Source organism: Caretta caretta, chromosome 2 (genome assembly GCF_965140235.1).
Source record: "Caretta caretta isolate rCarCar2 chromosome 2, rCarCar1.hap1, whole genome shotgun sequence".
NCBI classification, from domain to species: Eukaryota; Metazoa; Chordata; order Testudines; family Cheloniidae; genus Caretta; species Caretta caretta.
The window spans coordinates 105,083,528-105,111,146 of NC_134207.1; the positions used below are offsets into that span (position 1 = coordinate 105,083,528).

The following is a 27,619-nucleotide window of genomic DNA, read 5'->3' on the forward strand; positions in this document are numbered from 1 at the left end:
AATGAATTGCAGGTATAAATGGTAGCTGTTAGACTTCTAGCTATTGATTGCACTTGTTTGTTCAGTTCTCGTACAGAATATGAATAAACTCAATTGTTCCGTATAAATGAATAGCCGTGAGAGAGTGACAGAGTTATTGAGCCTCATCCCAGCCTCTCATTTCATAATAAAGTGTGTGGACAAATGGTAGCAACTGGACCTGCATTCTCGTAATAAGTTATCTATACACTGTCATACATGGTTTTATGTATATGCGATTGTTTACTGTGTATGCATATGCTGTATAATCAAAAGGTGGTGAATGCTCATCTTCATACTTGAGTAAATGCAAGGACATTCTAATGGAATCCAATAATCCCACAACCATAACGTCACGAAAGTGGATTCTGTAGTTTCATAATATCAAATTGGTGGTATTTGCTTCAATTTTTGGAGATGCAGTAGAGAGACAGTATTATCTACTTGTTAGAAGGGCTGGGAGTCTATGGTTTCTATTCCCAGGTCAGCCACTGACTTGGTGTGTAACCTGTATGCCACAGTTTATCTGTCTTGAAACAGGGAAAATGGTGGTTTACCTCAGAGTGCCAAAGCTTAATTTTTTGTAAAGTGCTTTGAAATCCTTAAATGAAGGAACCTAGTGCAGTACTCGTGTACGATGAGCCCCTTTTCTACAAGTTTTAAAACAGTCAAGGACTTTTTTTAACCAGTCAGACAGTACAATTACCAAAGCAATGGAAATTTGTGCAAATCAATTTAAGGTATGTAAAGCACAATTAGTTGTTTTCTTTACCTCTCAAATCAGTGTGACCATTTCAAACCATAAACCCATTGAATTGGTGATACATTTTAGCTTTTCCTCTGAAAACTATATTTTAAGAACAAAATTTTTACGCAATTACATTTAATTATATAGTTTGTGTGAGAATGTTTTATTGTCTCTTTGGGTTATTCACATAAATTACTGCTGCTTCTTATATAAGATTTCTGAAGATGAAAGGCAAGTCATTGACAGATATAAATTAGTAAAACTCAAGTAATTTAGAAGAGTCAACTCTATTTAAAGGTTTCAGAGTAGCAGCAATGTTAGTCTGTATCCGCAAAAAGAAAAGGAGTACTTGTGGCACCTTAGAGACTAACAAATTTATCTGAGCATAAGCTTTCGTGAGCTACAGCTCACTTCGCTGCATGCATCCGATGAAGTGAGCTGTAGCTCACGAAAGCTTATGCTCAAATAAATTTGTTAGTCTCTAATGTGCCACAAGTACTCCAACTATATTTAAAGTAACTTTTGGCAAGGATGCTGGCCTGGCAAAGCAAGAGATGTTGGTTTTATTAAAAAGAGATTCTAATTTAATTTTGGTGCTCCCCTGAGACAGTCAAAATCAAGTTACACGTATTTATACATGGATGGACTATAAGTAGATGAAATGTGCAGTTTTCTTCTGCAGCTTCTGGATAAGATAGTGTTTCAGAGACTCAACCCACACACCATCACTGTAGCTAAGAGGTATTAGTTATTATGAAAAGATGGGACAGACTATGAAGCATCATTTTTAATGCAGACATTAGCCAGAGGCTGAGAAGAAAGATAGAGCTCCGAAGCAGTGTCCAGGGACATTTTCCTGGTAGGAATCATAAAAATCTCTCCTTTTCCCAGGAGCTGGTGAGGGGGCACAGAGAGCATTTCTTACCAAAGCATAACCTCTGGGCAGGCTTGCCCTCCTACTTGTAAATAAGTCTTTGACTAGTAGGTTTAGTCATATCGCTATTGAATGTCTGAATTTAAATTAATTCCGATCTTGAATTTGTATGCGGATGAGGGAGTGTGTTTTGGTGAGAGGGACAGTTTGCTGAGATAAATTTGAAAAGTTTAAGATACTGAGAGATTTTGAGGGTAGCTCTAAAATGGAGAGACAGCAAATACAAGAGGAACGATAGAAAGCATAATATAAAAAAAAAAAAAACAAAGGGCTGGAGAGGGAGAGAAATTGGACACTGATGACAGCAAAAGAAGAGATCCACTAAGGAGCTCGCCATCCTGGTGTTGAGAGCATGTAATCATATGTGCTTGTACAGCATCTACTTAGCATGATGGCACCACTGTCCTGATTGGAGCTTCTTATTGCTATTGTAATACAAATATTGTAAGATCAGTGCAAGCCTTTTGGGAGGAAAAAATTATCACCAGTTTGACAGCTCATTCTATTGCTCTCCTCTGATTGGAGAAAGCGGGGATTCTGAAATTTATTTTTCCACTGAATGCCGTAATATTGTTCATGTAATATAGTGCCTTCCTTCAGAGACTTTTTTTTTTTAATTTTATATTACTTTTAAAAGCCCGGTAATTGAGTAGACTTCCTATTATGTGAAACCACTCTTCTGGGTAGAAAGTGCCATAGCATCTTTCTAAATGTAAAAATGTTGAATGAATAATGTCTGTGGACTCAATGAGGCTTTTATGGTTTTGGGGTTTTTTACAGTCGATCACTAATTTTCTGCCTTAAGTATTCTCTCATCTTTCTTAGATCATCAGGCTTCAGTGCTGTCAGAATTGTTTCAATTACCTAAGAGAGGTAAATATTTTTAAAGGCAATTCATAAAAACCCTTACATGCCAGTTTGATTTTTAAAGGATACCGTCAACCTTATGATGCCCTCAGAATGATGTGCCTTAAAAATGTAATTCCTACCATGTATGAAAGTCAGAATTATCCCTGACGTTTGTCTTGAGCAAACTGGGATGGTGATAAGATATGAAGAAAACACAAAACCATGATTTCTTAGGCATCCTGACATTAATCTGTACTGTACACATGCAGAATTTTGTTTTGAAATTAACTGTTTCCATGATAAAAGCTCTTTTTGCTGATACTGTGGTCTCTCATGTATGCCACATATAAGGTCCTGTGGAAGGAACAATGTTTGTAGCCAGTGCCATGCTGTAACAGTGAAGACTAAATGCTGGCTCCTGGTGTGAAAATGTTCATATTTCATGACAGACAATATTACTTTTGTCCCTCTAAAAACCAAGAAGCAATAATGAGTGATTGGCATGGACCCTGATAGGAGCAATACTGCTATTTTGGGCCAAGGTAGCAGCCTTACCATGAAGAACCACCATTTGTTTTATAGTTTGTATGAAATACATATTTTCACTTCAAATATATTTTACAAATGTCTTTCAAATACTCTATCTGGTGCATACAGAATAGGACTAAAATATACATGTGTTCAAAGTTTTAGGAAAAATAGTATATTTGAGAGACTGTGTGAGAAACTGTATGTCATATATTGCTTAGTAACAGAGGGACTGAGTTAAGCTTGTGCATGCAATTTTCTTTGTCATATCTTGGCTGTTGAGTGCTTTACCATGAAACATTTACATTCTTCTTGTGTAGTTTTGTTTAAATAATTTTTGTCTTTGATTTCTAAAATAAATTCAGATAAAAGACAGATTTAACAATAACCAAGATTGATGGCTGTTAGCATTAGTGTTTTTCTATCATGTGCGAGCCACCGTAGCTTTATAGTGTAGGATTCAAGGAGGGGAGTAAATAAATGGAATCTGGGCATAAAAGATTTTGTGCAAAATAGTTGGTATTGTTGCAGATTTCTGCTGCATGTTTTTGTCCATTAAAAGTGAGACAATGTTTTTGAGAGAAGCGCATCAAATATTTCAATATATAATTGGCAAATACTGAAAAATCTGTAAACATTACTGATGTGTAACAGTGAAAAAACAATATCGGTCACTAGAGGGGGGGCAAAGGCTAAGATGCAATACACCAATCCAGAAACAAAAATATACTCTGCTCCATGAGTCTCTCTGTTCTTCTGTTATATCATGTTTACAAAGACAACACTTAATGACAGTCAATGAAAACCTTAAGATAGCATTGTAGATGCAAAGCTGCAAAACAGTCAGAGCTGTTTTTATATAGAAGGCAGAGTGTATTTTAATTTCAAAACAGCTGAAAAATCCAGGCATATGCAGTATTAGTAATCTGAGACATTTTGCCCTCTTTTTTCCAGTTAATTTCAGAAGCCACAATTTAAGAATATTAAACTCTACCCGTCTGCAGTTCTTCTCCAGTGAAATCCAAGAGTCCTGGCTTTATGTAATTTCATAGCTAAAGAATTCCTGCCTGGGAATGGAATTGAGACTCTTCAGTACTTACTAATTTGCCTCTTACAACCCAGGAACTTAATGAGAGGCTTTTTGACTCTTTAGACTTAAGTTATCAGTATTGAAAACAGAAAGAAATGGAAAATTCCTAGCAAACTGTGTCTATCTGGATGCTTCTCATGTCGGCATTTTGTGGGTTTTCTACTTCACATATCCAAGTTATAAAGCATATCACCAGATCGACGCAAAACAGCCAACATTTTAAACCAAGAATTCTGGACTCCATCTAGACAGGTGCCTGCTATAAAAGATGCAAGTGCATGACTGACCATGTGGCTCATCACCATTCATGCCATCACAGTAAAACCATAAGAAAATAAGTAGTTGTAATGGAATGAGGTGAATGATGTCAAATATTAACAATGGTTTTTAAGCAGTGTTTTATAAAAAGCCTTAAGAAAAACAGCTTTTGCCTATTTGTTTTTCTCCTTGTTTTATTTTGGTTTTTATGGGAGGATGGGCATTGATTCTCAGAAGCTTTATTGCTTCTCCACAGGGATTATATTTGTGTATCTTATACCCAAAACATAATTCATTGGCATCTGATTCCAATCAGAATAGTAGTGGTGTGCCAACATAAATTCATGTGAGTTCCAATGTTTAAAATACTGCCACCATTTGCTGTGAAACAAAGTGAAAATCAGTTGTTTTGTATTCCAAGGTCTGTAGCTATCTCAGCTCCACAACAGATTGAAAATTTTCACATAACACTCCAGGTCCTGCTCATGCTTTGTGGTTGAAACTAAAAGCAGTATGTGCAGTGTACTCTAAATTTTGAGGGAGAGTTCTGTGTATATTTTTAAAAGGTGTGAACTTGTTCTATTATCAGATAAAACTTTTCAAAATCTTACAGAAATTGTTCCTTTATTCATACTTGCATTATTTCTGCATGAAATCATGAATACGGTTTTTTCTTTTCCTTCTTCAGAATTGTAACCTGAATTAATTAAACTAACACAAAGGTTTTGTGGATAAAATTCACTACATGCACAGTAAATCCTGCATCTTCCAAAGAAAAAAATCTTAGAAACCTAAAATATCCTGCAGCCTTTGCTCTCCAGTTTTCTTCTTGATACAATATTTCTCCTGTTCAGCAGCTGTTAATTCAAGCACTAGAGCTGGGCAGCGAAAGGTAATTCTTCAAGTATATGTCTCTGTGGGTGCTCCACTGCAGGATTTGTGCCCAACTGTGCATCCTCAACCAAAGACTGTAAAGTAGTGTCAGCGGGTTTGCACCTGCAGAAAGGAGTGCCTCATGCTCCCGTGAGGGCATATAAGGAACTACAGACCCACCACTACTCAGTTCTGCTCAAGACAGAGCATTTTTGGTATCTGCTGTTCTCAGCTTCCCACTTTTCTCACTTGTGAATCTTTTTTATTCTCTGAAGTTTTTATTTCATTATTTATTTTTCTTAATTTCAGCACATTTGTGTTTTGAAAGGGGATTTCCCTCTCTCCCTTCTGTACTACTTGTTTAGTGCTTCAGCACTTCCTTGGAGTGTGCCAAAAGCCTTGGTTTTCAATCCCTACCAGATCTGCCACAGGTCTTTGCCCCGTAGCACAGGGTACTCGAGCTTCTGCTGTCTCAGAGACACCCATGTCCCATCAAAGTGTAAAGTCTGCACAGGGTTCAAAGGAAGATCTCAAAAGAATAGAGGCTATTTTGAAGCTTCTCTAAATGGAATGCTCCCTAGTTTTGTTGGATTTTGCTTCCTTCCCCCCATACATCAGCCTCAATATCTCAAGCTTCTCTGGTGACTGCTTGAGCCCCAGCAGCAGCATCTCCAGAGATGAAGATATCAAAGAAAAAGACTTTCCTGTCAAGAAAAGGGGTAGTTCACCCATATATATGACTGCCAGAAGACCTCTCATCCCACAAAGGGTACCACTGAAGTTCTGACTGATATCGGTACCGAGGTGTCATCACCATCTAAGAAACCTCACTCAGAGAAGCCTTCTCTTAGGCAACACAGAGAAGTTCCTACCTCAGTACCGCTCAACACCTCTCGGTGCACCCAAGGCTTCTTCACGTGCTGCAGTACCGTTAGCTTCACATCAGTGCGCTGAGCTCAGAGACGTCCTGTCGGCTTCTCCGGTACTGCATGCAGTGTCTCCAGCATAGTACCGATCCCCATTCCAGGCCCTGGTACTGACATAGGCTCCAACTTCACACTACCATAGTCCTCCAAAACCCTCCAGATTTGTTTCCCCAGAGGACCACCTCATATTGGAGGAAAGAGTCCCCTCTCCTAAGGGCCCTTTTGTGGCGCTCCTTTCTCTTCTACCACTTTGACAGCTGTAGCCTGAACCCTCCCACATTGGGCCAAGATCAGAGCCCCAGCCCTTGGTCCAGGCACAGATATCTGAGGCTTCCCCTTTTAATCTGTGGGATGACACATTCTGAGACTCTGAGGTCTCCATATGGGGCTCTGTTTAGGTAGCATAGCATCACATCCCTCTAGGTTCTTACCATGAGGAGGCCAGCAGACGTCCTACATGCCTGGGATACGAATACCCAGGGGGGCCCTTTCCCTATCCTCCACCTCAGTGGGCTTAATGGAACACCGGGGAGCATTATAGTAAACGATTTTAGAGGATATCCACTAAGATGAGGCACCAACACTTACCAGTACCATCCCACTCGAAGGCACAATCAGATCTGCCAGTTCCATATGTTGCCTCAGTACCAGAGGAGACCTCCTCCTCCTCTGCTGCAGAGTCTCTGGCTTCTATGTTGGAAAGGAACTGAATGGCAATGGGTCCGTGCCTCCTTACATGCCCTTATATGGGAGCACAGCTGCTCTACGCAAGTGCAGGCCCATGGATGTTCTTTATAGTCTGTGGCTGAGAGTGTACAGGCACTTGGGTATCCTGTGGTGGAGCATCCATAGGGACAAAATCTCTCAAAGAACTCAAGTTCTTCTTGTATAGATAAGTAACCTCTTTTTCCATTTCATGGAGGGTTTTGAGATTTGGTTTCATTCCAATATTCATCTGAATTTTTCTGACAACCTGCAAGCATCTGTGGCTGAAAGGATAAATAAATGGCTTTAAGAAAAACCCAAGAACTCATCCTTACTCCCTAGAGAATTACTTGAAGTGTGATAAATGTTTTAGAGATACTAAAAGAGTTGATGGTGGATAAGTTAATATAATTATTGTCCTTGATATAGCCCCAAGACTGATCTGTTGTTTGCTTACAAGATTATTAGTTTGTTCATTTGGTCTTTATGAGCAATATATGCCTAGAACATTTATATCTATACTTGGTTGATATAACTGTTGATTTTATACTTAGGTGGGTCTGGGTGAATTAATAAACTATTGATTGGCTAAGAATAACAGTGTCCTGATCTGAGAAATACTGTGCAAGGCAGCAGTAGACCTAAAAAGAATCAAGTGTTAAAATTATAGCCGCAGTGTTGCCTTATGGATTGGTTCAGTCTTTTTATAAATTTTCAAGAAGTTGAAATACTCATACTCCTAATATTTGTGGGTGTTTTTAAAATTTGTGTGGGTAGAGTCTGAAAAGTTCTGTATTTAATAAAATTATTCTTATTTTTCTCAATAATTTTAACATCAATTCTGCTCCATTTACAAGTGTCACTACAATTTTTGTAACTGTCAGTACTTGCAAATTGAATTGGGAGTCTTAAAGTTCATTCTGCTTCTCTGGATTTCTGTTTCATGCATCCACTGTTGCCAACAATGAGGAGTCTGTTGCTATTTAAATGAGGAAGTAGAGTAGACTACAGCTTGCTATTGCATAACTTTAATGAAACCACAGTGGCAGTGGTAAAAACTTATCAGTACATTTAACCAGACACAGATTGGAACACGCTTATGAATTACAGACATGTTGGTTTGCGGTGGGGATTGTGTGGGTTTTTTGTTTTGTTTTTCACAATTCTCTTTTCTGACTTATCACTCTACAAGATTGTTCTATGTAAGAGAGATTAGTGTGAAACAACATATTTGATATTTCACAAATATGAGCTGCAAGTTATCAGTGAGAAGCACAAAGAATAATGTTATGTATTGTTTCTATTTTGCAAATAGTTTTGTTCTACAGTTTAATAAGGAGACATGCCTTTGGCTATATGTATTTAATATAGATGCTGAGAGCTCTGGAGCATGTTGTATTTCATAAGAAATAAAGGCTACAGTAGATGACCAAAAATAATGGGTGATGAGAGCCAGTATGTTACCAAGTCAGTGAATTTTTAGATTAAGGACTGCAAAAAAAGATTTGAGTAAAAGATATACAGCAGAATTTAGGGATCTGAGGGAAGCTACCAACATAGTTTTCAGTTTACATTAAAATGAGCAAGCTGATATGAATGCTATGAGAAATACCCTGCTATTTGCCTTAGGATAATTTACCTAGGCATCCTTGCCTCCAGTGAGGTTGGATGCTTCAGTGCAGTTTGTATTCTGGTTAGCACTTAAGGTTTTTCAAATGAAATTTATGGGGATCTAAATGTCTCTTGTGAGCAGGGAGGCCTTCAAAATACAGTAACAGATATTTAAAAAAGCTTTTAATCCTACATTTTATACCTATATTAAGCCACAATACTGTAACAAGAACAACAATGGTAGTCGGTGCAATACAAAAATGAGACAAGTGGTTCAGAAGCATAGCTAGCCTCTATTTGCTCTCTGGTTTCCCTAATGAACTCTCAAAGTACTCTTTGGCTATTCATAATTACTGAAGTGCATTAATCCTTACCACCACATGACTTTAATGGCTGTTAGAAAGCAATGTAAACGAACAGTTAAAATGTCTGCCTAACCTTATGTTGAAAAAATATTAACAGAGTAACGCTCTTCTAGTAATTTAGATGATAAAAAGCAGAACATGAAGACAGATTGTCCCCAAGAACAATTTATGTGAATAATTTACAATTTATAGATCGTATGGTTAAATTCAAAGTAGGCTCTTCCTCTGAGGGTTTGTATGTGTGATCATTGTTTTTTCCTCATATTTTTTCTTGAACTGTGGATTATTTGATTTATGGTGGAGGACAAATAAAATGTTTTTCAGTCAAATCCGGGTAATGCTTCAGACTGTATGTTTTGTAAATTATATTATCAACATCAGCACACCAAGGTGAGATTAATACAAATATACATAATTAAATACATATTCTATCATTTCCATCTCTTGATATCTGAGAGAAAACAAGTCAAACTTCATAGAAAAGTAAAAGTGTGTTTCAGAAGAACACTGATGTATATATTACATTTAATGGCATAGTAGTCTGTTACCCAAAGAAAAAAATTACACATCACCTATCAATAGTTAGCTAAGAGTTAAACAGCTGACAGAGCCCTTTCACCATCTTTATTTATGGTGTCCTTTATTCTTGATGCAAGCCTTGATACAATGTTCATCTATCTCTCCCATGTTAATCCAACAAGCTGGCCCAAAATGCTAAACATTGAAGTATAACACTTGATCTCTCAGGAGATGACTACCTGCATTGGTGTCATCTCATCTGGTAATCAGCTAATTTTACTGGACTTTCTAAAACCTATTGAATGCACCCAGATTTACTTTGAGAGTTATGGATGTAAAGTACAATAGAAATGGTAATTTATAATTAAACCTAGCCTAGATCCGTTCTGAAGGCAAATGTCTTTAGATACTAACTTTTTGGACCCAATATCAGCCATTGTCTTGCTAAGTAGGTGTAAATAATGTAGCAATTACAGGGCCACAAATTATCTTCCACTACTTATCCTGTTACAGATTAACACTATTGCTGGCATCTCTCTGGTGCAGTGTTGGCCTTCACTTGACTAGACTAATTGTGTTCTTTCTTTAAGACAGGATGCTTCTCTCTGTATCTAACTCTGAGTATAGTAATATATTTGAAAGTAACTCTGTTTGGGATCCTCTGAAAGGCATGTTATGCACAAATGATTATATAGAATACAGAATTACTCTTAACATGGTCTACCAATTGCAAATCGGAAATAAAATGTCAAAGTTTTATTTTAAAATACCATTAATTTTTCATCACCACTTGCCCAAGAAAAACTTAATTTCCCCTTTGTCCATAGTTGCATGTTCATTGTTAATCTGCTCTTCTGTCCCAAAACACACAACCACATCAAGCCCATGTCACTGCATGAAAAGATGAGATTTTGATAGGATGGTGATTCATATTCGATCTAAGAAACCTCAGCCAATCTGTAATTAGAAAGAAAATCCAAATTGGTGTGTCTGGGAATGAATCTGCCTTTTCTAAAGGTAGGTCATGGGCTGTATGCTCCAAGGGATGCATAGCACACCTACTGGGTTCTTCTCTGATTTCTGAGAGAAACAGCAATGTCAGTTGAGTGTTACACGAAATGGCAGGTCCTAATATAAGTGTATTCCCCAAACTCTTAAAATTGTACCTACATAGAAAGAGAGCACAAGTTTCCCCCATCTGGGTCCTTGGCTAATCAAGAACAGCATTTGGAGGGGATTGAACGCTGTTAATGCCACAATCAGCTTGCTGGTATTCCCCAAAGTCTCATCTTGTCCCCCTGCAAGAGTTCAGGGCTTGGTTTGTGTTGTCTGCAGTATTTAAAAAGACACCGAGTTATTTTCACACCTTGTTCTTTTGGGTAAGGCATCTGTTTTTAAAAACAATCTCTCAGTTAATAAATATGCTAGAAACGTCATGTGTTGTATGTGGGTTTTTTTCCCCCAAACACTTTATTTATTTGCAATTAACCCTCAGTAACATACTGATAGCAATGTCAAGGTAATTCAGAAAACAATAAACATTAAAAAAAAATGTAATTTAAGAACTTGACACAGTGCTCTGAAAAAGCTATAAAACAGCTTCAGTTCACCAGCACAGGAATTAAGTAATTTATCCTACATATGCTTGTTGACATTTATAATGTCTAATTTATAAAGCAGCTTAAGCATAGCCACAAAAGTGAGGGAAGAAATACAAATTCTGAATCTGTAGACTCAGACAACAAATCCTCATCTAAACTATGGTGATAATCCTTTATTGTATCTCCCTTTTTTCTTTAGTTTTTCAGTCGAGCAATTTAAATCATCACATTCAAAGAAAATATACTTTCTTCTCAATGATCATCTGCAATTTAGCAGGGAACAACACTGATACAATACCCTCTGACATGAATCTTACATCTGGATGTAATCTGACCTGTGGATCTACAAATACTAGTTTCTTCCTCACTTTTGTTTTTGCTGTATTGAGATTTACTTTGAAGGTTTTCCCCTAAGTCTTTCAAATTACTTTTACACTTCCAGATTGCTCCCTTGATTATCTTTAGATGGTAAAGTTATAATTAAAGTTTGGCAAAGTATAAAAAGGGCAAAGCACAGCCATGCATATAATTTTGAGGCAGTATGGAAAATTTCTGTTTGGGGGGTGGAATGGGGACTTAAATTTTTGTTCTAACATAAGCGCTGCTAATTAACTGGAGAGGATTCAACTTCTCATAGTTCAGGTTGACAAAGAATAGGAATGTTGCAGTATTTAAGATTTTCTTTAAATAGTAGTTTTGTGGTTCAGCAAAAACGTTATCTTTAACTCCTGTCAGAGTTCTTAATCTGAGTGAGATGTGTTTATGCTGTAGATGAGTGGTCTCCAACCAGTAGAACACAAATTAGGAAATTATTTGAATCCGTGTGAACTTTATTCTTTCTAATTTGAATAAATACATGTGTGACAGTGTTCAGTTGGTGGCATTTTGTATATGGTGCATGAAAGTGGCCGTGCACAGCCAGGTAGTCATGGTGGTAAAACTGGATTCAATAATGAATTAAATAACAAGCTGTGATTGATTGCAAGATTATATTACTCACTGTTCGCAAGCACTCTGAAAAATTATAGACTTGGCACATTAGAGAAATAAAAGTAATAACTGTTAACCTCATTTGAATACAGAGGCCTTTGGCATTGTTTGTTTTAAAGCCACTCAATGGATATGATGTAGCATTCTGCATACTAGGATGGGATGGTTGAGCAAAAATAGAGCTTTCCAATCTATCAGAGATCAGAATATTTCTGGAATAAAAAAATTAGAAACACAAGCTTTCAGAAAAGGAGTATTGGCTTGACTTCACATTCTTAACTGTGACAGATTGAATCAACAGACTAATGCTGATGATATTTGATGTGGAGTAGAAGTAATTTGAAGGAAATATACAAAAACATGAACCTTTCTCTGTGAAGGCTAGGTTCGGTTGATTTCTCCAGCCAGACGCTTAATATTCAACTGCCGTGGTCTTTTTGCGAGAGCAAAGAGCAGGCTGCCTTTGAGTGTGGGAGACTGACTTAGAAATAAGATGATGTGGTGGTGATGGTGGTGTAACATAACTAGTCTGTGCTCGTGTGTGTACACCTTCAAAAGGACACTCAAGTTGTAAAAGTTAAAAAATAGGGATAAGAAAATCAAAAACCCAAGCTGTCTGTACAAAGTTGTGAATGAAAATCTGGACAGACTTCAGAAAGCTATAATAAACATTTTATAAGATGGTCATATTCTCCATCGGTTAATCCTGAGGGAATTCTGTGCCAAAAAAAAATTCTGTGCACAATGTTTTAAAATGCTGCAAATTATATTTGTCAATAAATCAATTTGGAGGCTCCAGCATGGAAGTGGGGAGCACAGGCCACTGGCTGCATGGAGGAGGAAAATCACCCTGCAGCCCCTCCCCCTCCAAGACACTGACCTCAGCAGTGAGGCTGACACAGCGCAGGGGTCGGGCCTACCCCAGAAACACCCTCAGGCCCCACCCCTCCACACTAGGTGTAGGCATGCAGGCTCAGCTCAGCAGAATCCAAGTGTGGAGGGGATCCACCTGTGGGATGGGAGGGTTCTGGATGGGGCAATCTGGGGGTGTGCGGCTCAGTGTGGGGTCTGGGTGTAGGGGGGATCTGAATGCACAGGGGTTCATTCTAGGGTTTCAGATACAGGAGCAATGGGATGCTTCAAGGAGTTCCTGATGAAGGTGGTTGGGGCTTGGCAGCAGGGCTGGGTGTGGGGGGGCTCAACAGGGAGGTCCAGGTCCTGGGAGAGTGGGGCTTGGTGGGGTGGAGCTCAATAGGTTGGTCTAGATGGGGGTGGGGGGGTCACACCCTCTGGGTGCAGGACAGGTAGGGCTCAGCGGGGTGGGGGCTCAAGTGGGAGAGTTTAGTGGGGAGTGGTCTGGGTGCAGGGGTGGGGGTCCAGATGCAGGGGGGATAGGGCTCAGCAGGGTGGAGGGTCCAGGTGCAGCAGGGCGGCTTGGCAGTGGGGTCTGGGTGCAGGGCAGGAGACTCCGCAGGATGGGTGTTCAGATGGGCGGGGGCAAATAGGGGTGCGCTCTGGGTGTAGGGAGGCGTTCAGGCTCAGTGGGGGGGCCAGGTATGGGGGCATCCAGATGCACAGGGGTTGGGTGGACGGGGGAGCAGCTCCATGTACAGTGACCCCATTCCCTGTAGCTGAGGAGTGATGGGGGTAAGGGGTAAGCTGGTTGTGTGTGCAGCTGAGGGAGATTTCTGGGGGTGGGTCTGATCCAGCCCCAGCCGCTCCTTGCAGGAGAAGAGGAAGTCCCATCCTCCCTCAATCCCAGCCAACCAGGCCTAGCAACTGAGCCTTGTGCAGGGTAGGGGCCACCAGCCAGGGCGGACGCACCTGCGCTGCTGGGGAGGGGCATGTGACTGCTCTTGCAGCTTCCATTTGCTTCCTTGTCAGTCATTTTTTTTTGCTGGGAAGTAAAGAAATTTGAGGGGGGACATGAATTCTACACACGCACAGTGGTGCAGAATTCCCCCATGAATAATCTGTGGAGGGAAAGGTGCTGGGAGGAGAACTGGGTATACACCTGAAAAGCACTGGAGACCTGCAAGATGATATTTTCCAGTTTCACATGTCAAACTCTCTGCCATGCAGCTTTTTATTAAATCCACAAATTTGTTGTTTAGCCAGTTAGTGGCCCATATTTCTGATCTCCATAGTTACCATAGTCAAATTTATTTTAAAATAAATTATATATCCAGTCATTAGTATCCCTGATCAATTTTCTCTCTCAGAATGCACTCAGTATTTAAATGATAGGAGCCAAAACCACTGCGAGATTACAGCAGAGCTGAATTCTTAACATTATTTTGGAGAACTAGACCCTAACACTGTAGTCATACACTATTTTAGGTTTTCGTAGAGGAAGCTGGTTCTATTTGTTTTAATTCATTGCTTTGCTATTATTATGTATACTTGCAGACTTGAAATTATAAGATGGTGTAAGTAAAATAAGCAAATTTAAAGATTGTACATTACATTTTAAATGTGTACATTATATTGCATTTGAATCTCCTGTGTAAATATGATTAGAAATAAGCACAGGACGTTATTCTTTATCATCTGACAATCAGGAAGTGATCTTTCACACGTTAGTTTGAGTGGTGAAATTCCCATGCCAAAAGGTTTAAGATAAAGTTAAAGCATGAGATTCTGTTCTGTACCTTATAGAGGTGCAGCACGGAACTTGTAGCCCAGGGTAGGAGGTGAGGCTATGGTGGCTTTAAGCCCCCTTTGCTCACCTCAGATTGTGGGCTGCTCTGGGGGTTGGAGAGGTCCCCCGCCACGTAACTTCAACAGCCCTGAGTACTTATCCAAGTTAGGATAGTGTCTCTAGTGAACATCCATAGTGCTGCAGTCTTGCTCCCAGCACGCACTTTTTGCCAAGATTTGAAAGGGATTCCCTCAGTGTGTCTTTTGCAGTTCTGGGGGAATCTTCAGCCAAATGTGGGGCTTTTCTACCTAGCTTAAAGGGACCGGAGCAGGGGTGAGGCTCTCCTCCAAGTTCACGGGCGTATGACTCCATATTAACTTTCAAGGACATTAGACAGAGGGCAAAAAGTTAGAAACCCAGGAGGTATAGAGGTATGGTTGCTCTACCATTGCTCCATAATTAGTAGGTTAGTAATTAGCTCTTTTGAGAGAGAGCAAGAGGAAAACTATAAAATATGCATTAGTCTATGCTAATACACAGAGGCTTGCCTATACTGTGGAAATCATCTGTTGCTAAAAATGGGTATTAGCGGTGGGTTCAGCAGAACTAGTGCTAGGAACTGCTTAGCTGCAAGTATAGACAAGGATAGAACATGTTTGGTGTCTTCAAAAAACATGCTCTGCCTTTGTCTAAACTTGCACCTAAGTTTGTGTTCAGCACTGCTTCAACTGCACCAGTAGCTGACTCCAGTTAACAGGTAATATTTGTGGAGCAGAGATGGTTAGAGATAATTTTGTTCAAATAAGGAATGGCAGTTGTAGTTTTTAAAGGAGAGATTAGCAGCTTGGTTGCCATGTATTTTTTTGTCCGAATGTTATCTTGTGCCATATAAGGATATTAGTTCAAATAAAAACAGCTTGCTCATCACAGGAGCAGATGTGTGCACAGATAAGGTGAATAGATCTTTGTGTGTATTTGTATAAAATAGGATTGAGAGATTACATGCCCAAATGCATCCCTGCATTTCCATTATGAAAATGTCCGATGAACAATGTGGAGTTCAGTGTATTGGAAAGGAATATCTAATTTTGTGGTGTTTTTGTTTTTTTTTTTTGCAAAGTAATACCAAGTGTTTATGTTGTGGTCTAAACCAACCATTCTTGCATTTTCCTTTTAAAGGAGTATTGTCCACTTCAAAATGGTATGTTGAGAACACTTCATTAATTATTGCAAAAAGTAAATAAAAAGCAGCAGTTAGGAACAAGTAAAAACTTTACTAAAATATTTCTACTAATCAGTGGTAGTAGAAATATAAGTAGAATTTTAAAGATGTAGTTTACTTGTTATATCTTTGCTCTTTGCTTACTTTTTGCAAGTCTCCCAGCTTGGACAATGAAACTCAATGGAGTCTGTTTCCCTTCTGAGTTCTTAGTGTTGAAATGTTATATTTTAAAATTTATATTAAAAACATAATACTGTTTATTAAAATCATACATTACAAACCTTTCAGTATTCATAATTTTTTTTAATGTTAGATCCATAGATATTAAGGTCAGAAGGGACCATTATGATCATCTAGTCCGACCTCCTGCACAACCCAGGCCACAGAATCTCACTCCTGCGAAAAACTTCTCACCTATGTCTGAGCTATTGAAGTCCTCAAATCGTGGTTTAAAGACTTCAAGGAGCAGAGAATCCTCCAGCATATGACTCGTGCCCCATGCTACAGAGGAAGGCGAAAAACCTCCAGGGCCTCTTCCAGTCTGCCCTGGAGGAAAATTGCTTCCCGACCCCAAATATGGCGATCAGCTAAACCCTGAGCCTATGAGCAAGATTCACCGGCCAGACACCCAGGAAAGAATTCTCTTTAGTAACTCAGATCCCACCCCATCTAACATCCCATGACAGACCATTGAGCCTATTTACCATGAATAGTTAAAGATCAATTAATTGCCAAAATCCTGTTATCCCATCATACCATCTCCTCCATAAACTTATCTAGTCTAATCTTAAAGCCAGATAGGTCTCTTGCACCCACTGCTTCCCTTGGAAGGCTATTTCAAAACTTCAGTCCTCTGATGGTTAGAAAGCTTCATCTAATTTCAAGTCTAAACTTCCCAATGACCAGTTTATATCCATTTCTTCTTGTGTCCACATTGGTACTGAGCTTAAATAATTCCTCTCCCTCCGTGGTATTTATCCCTCTGATATATTTATAGAGAGCAATCATATCTCCCCTCAACCTTCTTTTGGTTAGGCTAAACAAGCCAAGCTCCTTGAGTGAAGTGAGCTGTAGCTCACGAAAGCTTATGCTCAAATAAATTGGTTAGTCTCTAAGGTGCCACAAATACTCTTTTTGTTTTTGCGAATACAGACTAACATGGCTGTTACTCTGAAACCTTTCATAAGACAGGTTTTCTATTCCTTGGATCATCCTAGTAGCCCTTCTCTGTACCTGTTCCAGTTTGAATTCATCCTTCTTAAACATGGGAGACCAGAACTGCACACAGTATTCCAGGTGAGATCTCACCAGTGCCTTGTATAATGGTACTAAAACCTCCTTATCTCTACTGGAATTACCTCGCCTGATGCGTCCCAAGACCGCATTAGCTTTTTTCACGGCCATATCACATTGGCGGCTCACAGTCATCCTATGATCAACCAATACTCCAAGGTCCTTCTCCTCCTCTGTTACTTCTAATTGATCCGTCCCCAGCTTATAACTAAAATTCTTGTTATTAATCCCTAAATGTCTAACCTTACACTTCTCACTATTAAATGCATATGTCTAAGATTTCTTCTCAATTTCAAAGCAAGCATATTGGCTGTAACCGTTTTAAGTGCAGCTACCTGAGAGAGTTAGTTTGCTCACATTTGGCTGTCATGCTACTTAAAAATAGATACTATCAGTCAATTAAAATTGGTGTGTTTCTTGCAGGACTTTTTCTCTAAAATTCATTAAAATTAAAAACATGCAGAACAGTAAGAGACTTAATAGCAAAGATCTAACCTTGCCATACACAAACCGATGAAAAATAGTTCCATTGATGATGATTGAAATTTACAGATGGGCAAAATAAGAAAAATGCTGCTTGAGAATCTATTAGTGTTTGATTTAAGGATATTTACTTTGCATATTTTGACATGTGATGTTGATAATTTAACTTTTTGAATCTCGATCTCTAGTGTTGTTAAATAGTTATTGTCTGACCCCACCCCATAATTATGCACAACTGAAATTTTAAAATTGATAAATTGAAATAACTGCTTAAAAATAAACCAATATTATTCACTGATGATATTAAAAAAAATCAAATTCTGCCTGGCGTAGTAGTATACAGTAAATATTCTCAGTGTGTTTTTCTTGGATATCATTCTCCAGTCCTGCAGGAATTCTTAGTTGAGCTTAAGAGGAAAAAAGTGACAAGTTCAGAGTTTTTTCTTTTAATTGAATGGTATCATGCCTTTGTTGACGTTGTAGATTAGCAGCTAAAATTGTATTAAATATACATGAAAGGTGGTGTCACTTACCTTATGTTAAGAAAATATAATTGAAAACTTCGGCATATCTGGTTGGTAGCTAATTATGTAATTTGTCCTTAAAAAAAATATAATCAAAAAACTGTTAATACCCAGAACATGTACAGCCAACATCCCTTTCAAGCCTCCGTGCTTCATTAGTTTTAATCCAATTAGCCAAGTGTTAGGCTGTGGGGGATTTGTACTATGATACAGAATAAGGTATTTTCTAGTTTATCTGTTCTAATTCATGCCAGCTCAGTAATGATTGTAGGGTAAATGTTACTGCATGAGGACTGGGCTATCTAAATGAGTTATTTTCATACATGGCTTGTTCACATGGTGCTTTAGAGGGGTGTACATTTTATTCCTAGCTAGTGTGGTGTTCACTAACTAGCCTATGTGAATCCTGCTTATGCATGCTTTAGTGTTCCCCAGTGAGTAGTGAGCATTAATATAGTACTGTGTGAAGGAAGGCTACATTAATGTGCACTAAAGAATTTTTAGTGCGCGCCAGCGGGGTCCACACAGGCTAATTAGCATATGACACACTAATGCAGACTTAAATTTACATCCCTGTGGTGCAGACTAAAGAACTGTGTCTACAAGCCTTCAGTCATTTTCCTAGTGCACTGGGTATCATATTACAAAGCTTACCATTGCTATTCTCTCTCTTGTGCACCGATTCAATTTGAAGGCTATAGACTGTGTGGACATAGAGATTTAGGTGGCCTTTCCAGATTAGAATTCAGAATCATGATTGGGGCAGTGTGGGGAATCTTGCACTGCTGTTGCCTGTACTGTGCCTGTCCAGGGGTGTACTATATGAAGGATATCAGTTCAGTGTCTTTCATAATTATTAAGGGCTGAGCCCATGACTCTGTGACATGGCAGTGAGAGGCAGAGAAGCCTTTGACTCCCACATACGGGAGCTTCATGCCAGGCAAACTAATCTGGTGACAGAAAGGACTGCTATAAATCTTCTCTGTTGCCTACGGTCTGGACCTTTGTAACCCATGAAGGGGGGCAGTGAACTCATGCAAATTAATTTCTCCCTACCAAGCCTTTAAATTGCCCTTTCAAGACCTCTCAGAGACTACTGTAGTTCTGATGTTGCAGTAATTCCTATGGAGCTGCCACAGAGGGCAGTGTTCTCTTCTGGGCTAAGGGACTTGGCCATTTTCCCTCCATTTCCTGGTTGCGTAGGGTTGTATTGGAGACCTGCAGCCCAGCTGCCAACTCCACTTCAGAGCTGTCAGCCTATTGTTCTGTTTGGGCTTGTGCAGCTCCTTACAAGATTTCTGTGGCTGCTGGTAAACAATAGAATAGTCATTCACAGAGACTTGAAGGTGTAGTCAGATTCCACACACCTGAACAGAGTTCAGTTGGCCCATAGCTGCTAATGTTCTGTCTCCCATGTGATGACTGCTCAAGCTCCGTTCACGTAAATGGGAAAAGAACTGCCTTCCTCCAAATTCGACAAGAATGTATTGCCGCCCCCAATGGCTTCAGTGTCGTCCTAGGTTACCTGCTTGACCACACCTTGAGCAAATGCATTTTAGGCATATGTCTTGAGGATGAGAACCTCACTGTTGCTGACTTTGCTGGCAACGTAGTGCTAGTTATCAAATCAATCGTATAGCTAGTTGTGGCACTTAGTCCTGGAACCATCAGCGGCAAAAGTCAGCCTGAAAATAAATTGGGGGTAAAACCAAAATTTTTCAGATCAGCAATTTCAAACACATAGCAGGCACTAGCTTCTTAGCAGGTGATAAACACCCTGATAAATAGAGAGGTGAAGCTGAGGATATATTGGTGGTCAGTATTTAGACCTATGGGACTGAAATATAGCCTCTCACTGTCAAGATTGAAAAGAAGTTGGACACCATTTAGATGAAGCATCTCTGAATGATCAAAAACATCAATTCACATCAAATGACAAGATCTGTTTCTAATTAAATAGGTCCCACTCTCAAATGGCTGTCCAACACTCTCTAAGGTGCTATGGTTATCTGCTCCGAATGCCTACCAAGTTCCTTGTGAGAACCATCTTCGACTTTGACCAAGTGAAAGTAGGATGGAAGAGACCCCTCCTGCCCGAAGACCTAAAAACTCAATGGTTGGACAGCATTGACAGAGACCAGGCATCCTATCCTGTAACCCGCCAGATTTGGCTCAGGGCAGAACATAACATATTCAGTGGCCTCTAAACTGTCCAAGAGACAGCATGATAACTAACCATAGCCATTACACAGCTGACCCTGAAGAGGAAGGTTCTCCCTTAAGATTTCAGTTCCACAGCTGCAGAACCATTCTGAAGCACAGAACTTCTGTTTTGCATCTAAATATGAACAAGAATAAGACTGAGCTTGTCATAGTTATGTTTGCATTAGCATAACCTAAAAATGTTATGTTTGTGTGCTGCAGCCAGCTAGCCACACCTTAGCTTTTACTAGCCTTGGTTATGCTGCAGGGTAACCCCAACACACACCCAGTCCCAGATCTTCCCCCAGAAATGTATGTCCTGTAGTGCCCAACCATTTTCTCGACAGTACAAATATATTAAGTCCAATTATTCCTTTAGGGGAATAATATGCCAGCTCATTATTTTAAATCGTTATCCAGACACTTCATCTTAAACACACTAGATTAGATAAAACAAGTGTATTAACTACAAAGAGAGATTTTTATGTGAGTACAATTAATGAGTCATAATCAGAAATGCTTACTGATGCTTAATTTAACAAACTCTGTTAGATTCAAAGCAAAATTTTCTCACCACATGCTTTCAGTAGTCATAGAATATCAGGGTTAGAAGGGACCTCAGAAGTCCAACCCCCTGCTCAAAGCAGGACCAATCCCCGACTAAATCATGCCAGCCAGGGCTTTGTCAAGCCTGACCTTAAAAACCTCAAAGGAAGGAGATTCCACCACCTCCCTAGGTAACCCATTCCAGTGGTTCACCACCCTCCTAGTGAAAATTTTTTTCCTAATATCGAACTTAAACCTCCCCCACTGCAACTTGAGACCATTACTCCTTGTTCTGTCATCTGGTATCACTGAGAACGGTCTAGATCCATCCTCTTTGGAAGCTACTTTCAGGTAGTTGAGAGCAGCTATTAAATCCCACCTCATTCTTCTCTTCTGCAGACTAAACAATCCCAGTTCCCTCAGCCTCTCTTGATAAGTCATGTGTTCCAGTCCCCTAATCATTTTTGTTGCCCTCTGCTGGACGCTTTCCAATTTTTCCACATCCTTCTTGTAGTGTGGGGCCCAAAACTGGACACAGTACTCCAGATGAGGCCTCACCAGTGTCGAATAGAGGGAAACGATCACATCCCTCGATCTGCTGGCAATGCCCCTATTGATTCTTGTTGAAGGCTAAATCCATTTAATCTGTGGGCTTTTGTGTGATCCACACAGAGAGCAGCCTTATTTTTATTTTTTTTAAATGAGACTACATATAAATATATAACCAGTTTTAAAAGTTTTAGAAGGTGGGGGAGTGAATTTGTGCAGTTTTAGAAGTTTACTTTTTATTGAAACCCATTTTTGTGTCAATATTTGGAGTTTAAAGGAAAAATTCAGCAATCAGTTAATCTTAGCTAAGTAAATATTTATTGAAGATTACTTTTAAAAATGAGTGTTCAAGATGGTTTATGGCTGTCAGTGTTTTTGTTTTTCTTATTTGATGCTTCCATATTGTTTAACAGTAAACAGAAGTTACCTTTAAAAGGCAAGCTAATTGTATTCTCTGCACGCATAAGGCTGGTACATTCTCTTTATCATTAAGAGGAAATTAAAAAAACCTTCCATTTAAAGTGCAATGCATAGAATCTGGAAATAACGAGGAGTGGACATGAATTCATGAGGAAAATACACATTTCAAACTGCTTGTTAACAGATTGTTTTATGCCATCATGGGAATGTGCTGCTTTTTTCTTAGGGTTATAAATTATTCAAGTAATGTTATATCTATTGTCTAAATTTACAAATATAAAATACATTATTTTATCGATGCCCCTTTTCCTCCACCCAAACTAGCTCTGGCTTGATTTCATAATACTAATTTAAATGCTTTTGAATGGCTGTAAAGGTACTGTTTATAGAGCACAAATTTGTCAAAGGTGTTTGTCTTAATGAGAACAAACATATTCTCAATGGATTTCCCTACATTGTAGCAGAAGATTGATAGTTGCCTTGGAGGTTTCTTTTCAGTGAGTTAGAAAGTTTTCGAATCTAAATTCATCTGAGTGGAGCTGTCATTCTATCTTTTTTTCATCAGAATAAGAACTGACAGGATATATTGCATTTAATCTTCCACGTTTCCAAGGGCTCAGTTCAGTACAACCGAGTGGGGGGGAAAGAAATATGTCAGCAGTATCCCTTAAAGCATCATGAAAATTAATTTGTAGAATAGAATTCTGTGTCAAAAAACAGCTAATTCTACAAGTCACTTTGCTCAACGAATAGATATCTGTAATGACCAAAAGAGAGCTGTATCTTCAAAGGCTGAAATCAGTGTGAAGTGAGCAAGCAAAACCCTGCCTGCACATGTTTATACAGTTTTTAATGGAAACGTTCAAAGGTATCTATTGGGCAGTTTTAGTAACAGTGCTTCTCATCTTAATTGTATGCTAATAAATGCTGTGTAGAGGTGATTAATACATCTGAGAAATCCTTTTTTACTGTGCATGAGTCTGTATCCAGGGTACTGCAGTACCCTCCTTCCCCCACCCCCAAAAGGTCAGGGTTATTTACAAGAATGATGCATTCAGATCAGTCCTGGGCAAAGCTTTTCACCTCATTTCATTTAGCCTTATTTGGAGTTTAGGTCCAAAATTGAACCTCAAACTCAGGATGCCTCCATGTGCCATTATCACCACCACGCCCCATTCCCCAAAAGAAGAAGTCTAGCTTCCTAGTGAGATAACAGGCAGTGATGCACCAGCAGTGTTTCTGGGGAAAGGTGTTTTGGTCCTACTGGTATAAGATCAAGGCACAAATAAGGTAACACAACCCACTCCACTTCCCTTAAGGTTTTTATTTTGAGATTTGAGGTGAGCCTATCTTGTCGTCCTCCTTGAAAAAAGGTAAGGAAGAGGAGTTAAAAGGTTACCAACATCTCATGTACAGACTCCATCATATCAAAGGATCTGGACTTCAGAGAACTTCTGAAGCTTCTTTCCAAAGGAAGAATACATTGAATTGCTCAAAAAAAATTATACTAATTTCATTGCTCTGGATCTCTGACAGGCTTACAAGCTCATATCCCGGTCTGTTCATATCTATATGTTTTTGGAATGTACAGTTCAGAATATTGTTTTTCAAAGTGTACTTGTTGCAGTATACTACATCTCTCTACTCTTGAAGGTACAGTGGGCACTCTGAATAAATGTCTCTTTTCCTTTTTGCTGATAGATAAATATTAATTGAACTAGAGTTATTCACCATTTTATGTGTTGTGGACACATGCACAGGCCAGTATTACCCTACCTAATGGTTAAAAAAGTGGGGGGCTCTTAATTTAAGAGAAACCCACTGTACATGTTCATCTCTGTCTTGATTATTGATGAGATAGTACACATTACCACCAGGGATATGGCATCTCTAAGGTTCTTTATTTCCAATACATTGAAGCCCAGACATACTGAAGCGCACACAGCTTTATCCTTTGCTGGTGTGGCCATCTGAGGGTAATCTATATGGACTCAAATTCCTTCTTGACAAGAGAAGTGGACCTCAGAACCAAATACTTTTGATTATGGATGTATCACAGTTGATGTGTAGGAGCTTCCTTGGTGAGCTTTCACACCCAGGAACATGATTCTTTGAGGAATCTAGGATGCATTTCAACCTCCTATAAAGACTGTGCTTAATTCTTTGGAGACTCAAAAATTTGCAGTCTAGCAGTATTAATCCAAACAGACAAAACAAGCAGTTGGCTATTACATGAAAGAGGAACATGGTCAACCCTCTTGTGGGGAAGCACACACATTTATAAATTGGCCAATATGCAGAAAGACGCCTCTTGACATCTCCATGCCTTGCTAGAAAATATAACACTCTTGTAGACGGAGACTCTCTTGAAGGTATTCCCAGCTGTTCTCCGTAAACAAGATACTGTCAAAGCAGGTTTTTCCTTGACTTAGGAAATCAGGGTGGATTACTTCCCCACAAGAAGGAGCTGCCTGTCTTGTGCACAGGAGAAAAAACATACAGTGGCAGTTTGCATGTTCTCCCTTTGGCTAACGAGTAGGGACAGTTCATGCATGCCTACCTTCTAATGACAGTTATAGAAAGGACCCCTCGCAAAGCTTAGGAGAGTTTCAGAGTTCAGTGATACTATTAATGGCCAAAGAATGTGAAGATTCTCCTTCTGCTGAATATAGCCATAGCCAGTCCCAAAAGACTTCCAGCCTTGCCAATCCTGAAAATTCAGTTCCAAGGTAGTTCTCTCCATCCCAAACTTGGTGTTCTTGCTCAAAAGTACTGCTCCTCCCAACAGGGTGGAAAATGAAAAGTTATAATGGTTTGAGTTGTGCTCTGGTTTTTTGGCTACTCCAAAGGAGTCTACTAAAGGACACTGAAGTGGTGAACTGCTCCTATCTAGTGAATTGTCATTAACAGGCCTTTGCTGTCTCTGTCCAAAGATATTTGCCTTCTGTTTAGTATCCCAGGTTTTATATATAGGATACAAAAAAGTCATTTATTATTTTTAAGGTAGCTTTTGTTTGGGGGGATTGGTTGAGTCTTCTCTTTACAGCTATTTGCTCCCTTTGATTCAGTCACGTTTTTGGGTTTGGGTTCTCATGAAGAAGTTAACTTATCTTACTCCTCATGCTATCTCATGCAGGTACTGTACATTATATGAGAACTGAGCTAAGGAGACTAACAAGGGTTTAGTGTTTGAGTGTTAAATTGAACTACCTCATCAAAATCTTACGAGTTTTTGGACAAAAATGGCAAAATCTGACCTTTCAAGGTTTCCATCATCATTCTTTAAGCTGTACCTGAATAAGATCAGGAAAACAGGCCCATTTCATTTTACGAACAGAAGTAGAACTGAAGATGCAGGCTTGCAATCCCCTCTCAGAAATTTTAAAGGGGATCATCCTTTTGGGGCTTATTTCTAATTAGTTTAGACTAGACGTTTACAGGACATTATCAAATACAATAAAACTGTTGGCTTTGCTGGTGTTCTTCATTGTTTTGTAAGGTCTCTAATCTTAGTTCAAATTCTTCTCATTTCCAGTTTTGTTCTTTGCTATTTTTATCTGTACCTATTGCTCTGTATTTCCTATGAGGCACCAGCTAATATAGCAGCATTTCATTTATGTTTGCCTCCTCATTAATATTTTTGCTTTTCAGTTTGAATTTCATTTTGACAAAAAGATAGACCCAAAACTTACCTGGAAAATTTGCCTTAGTAATATTTTATTGCTGGTATTTAAATTATAGGGAAAAGACTTTTTTCCTTCATGACTAGGAAAGGAAGGAAATTAAAACAACTTTTTCAGTTGGTCCTTTAAACTTTGATTTGTTAGTTGCTCAGAAAGTAGGAATAATAAATTAACAGTAGCTAGGTTTACAGTATCAAGGTTTACAGTATAGAATAGTGGTTACAAGACCAAATGTTTGTGATCTAGTTCTGTTTGTTAGGAAACAGGTGTTTTATCTTTTGCCTAAATCTGATAACAGCTTCAAAAACCTTAAGCTGCCTGTTTTCCATTGTTATGGGCAAGTAGATCATGGTGTTCTTGTATTTTCTTTGTCCACGCTTACAGGGGTCACAAGCGTAAACTGGATGAAGATGATGCTGCCAGTGAATCCAGTAAAGAGTCCAGCAACGAAGATGAGGAGGGGAGCAGTTCAGAGGCAGATGAAATGGCAGCAGCACTTGAAGCTGAATTGAATGACTTCATGTGACATTCTTATGAGAGGAGATTTGTAACTGTTTTACTGCTTGTAACAGATCTGATTTCAAATAAGCCCCTTATGTCAGTACTCGAGATTTTTCCAAAATGTGTGTGTATATTTTGCAAAGCAACACAAGAGGTGACACATTATTTTACAAAATCAGAAATAGATGTTTTTAAGGTGTTTTACTAAAGGAAAATATGCTTTTTTTAAAAGGAAAAGTATTAAAGGGGGACTTGGTGTACTATGCCAAAGACATGTTATGAGCTCTGTAGAACCTTCATATACCACCAGGACAGTAGTAAAAAGGTTTATGATTTAACATACAGTAACTTTTTTAAATATCTCAAGGTATGGTTTTGGTAACCGGCTTCAAAGGAAAGGAGGCCGCAAAGAGGATGGAATTGCTTGAATAATACAGCAGGAACCTGATGATCTGGTCGTACTTTTTTCCGCAATTAAATACTATCAAATATAAACGAATTTTTAAAATAAACAATTTATATTTGTATAGAAACTGAGAATGTAATATGCAAGCTTTGTGAACTCTGCACTTGACCTACCTGTCACTGGCTTCTAAGAGAATACAAAATGACTGAATTTCATGCTCTTAAGTTACTTTGTGGACTAGCGGGCTCTTTAGGGAGACCACTTAAATTTTTAACTTTGCTTCTCTGTAACCTGGAATTTTAGCACAGCATACTGTGTGATCCTGTACTGCCATAAGGAGCTTATTCACCCATTTGTGTTCTTGGAAGAAATGCGTGCTGCTTTATTCTAGATAGGATTTTATTTCTTTGGGAGATCTGATGTAAAGTTTTTGTATATTCTATTTCATATTTGACCCACAAAACAGATTTTCTTTCATTTAATAAAAATCCATTTTGTAAATTCTGTTTTCATTTCATGGGTTGCAAAAATCAATGACTATATTTCACCTGCTTCCATCACACAAGAAACTACTCACCTTTGCATTATTCTCTGTGAAAATTGTGAATATCCTCTGAAGCAACAGCAAAACTTTAGTTTTTTGATAGATACTCAAATGTCCAAGTTTACAGTGTGCTTGTTATCCAAGCTAACATAGAACAGTTACAAAATAATTTGACCAGAAGATCTGTATTTTGATTATCTAAAAGAGCATTCTTTTTTCAAATATTTTCAGTATTTTTATAAAGATGCATAAATACTGTATAAAATTACGCACGTTGTGGAAAAGATTCAGATAATATAAATATTTACTGCCATTAAAATATAGAAGGCCCAAGCATGTTGAATAGTATTTGCAGAGAGGGAAAGAGCTAAAATGCTAAAGCTAATTTTTTCTGATGTCAGATGAAACACATTTCTTCCCATATTAAAATTATATATATAGTGGATGTTTAAAACACACCGTGGGTCATTGGTGGGAACTGTGTTAGTATGAAATAACATTTTGATTCTTCTGTTCATTTTTAGGTCCCTTACTGCTATTGGGTTTCAGACTGAGAAGTGTATTGATACTTATCAGACTAGTAAACCAAA

The 27,619-nt window shown here is 38.8% G+C and overlaps 1 protein-coding gene across 1 annotated transcript in view; it reads left to right on the forward strand.

The window, feature by feature from the left end:
* CTDP1 (CTD phosphatase subunit 1) overlaps positions 1-26,986 on the forward strand; it is a 171,116-nt gene extending 144,130 nt beyond the window's left edge. Inside the window, exon 13 of the mRNA XM_048840036.2 lies at positions 25,963-26,986. Coding sequence (XP_048695993.2) covers positions 25,963-26,104 — 142 coding nt within the window. The 3' untranslated portion in view covers positions 26,105-26,986. The remainder of the gene's footprint in view (positions 1-25,962) is intronic.
* The last annotated feature ends 633 nt before the right edge of the window (positions 26,987-27,619 follow it).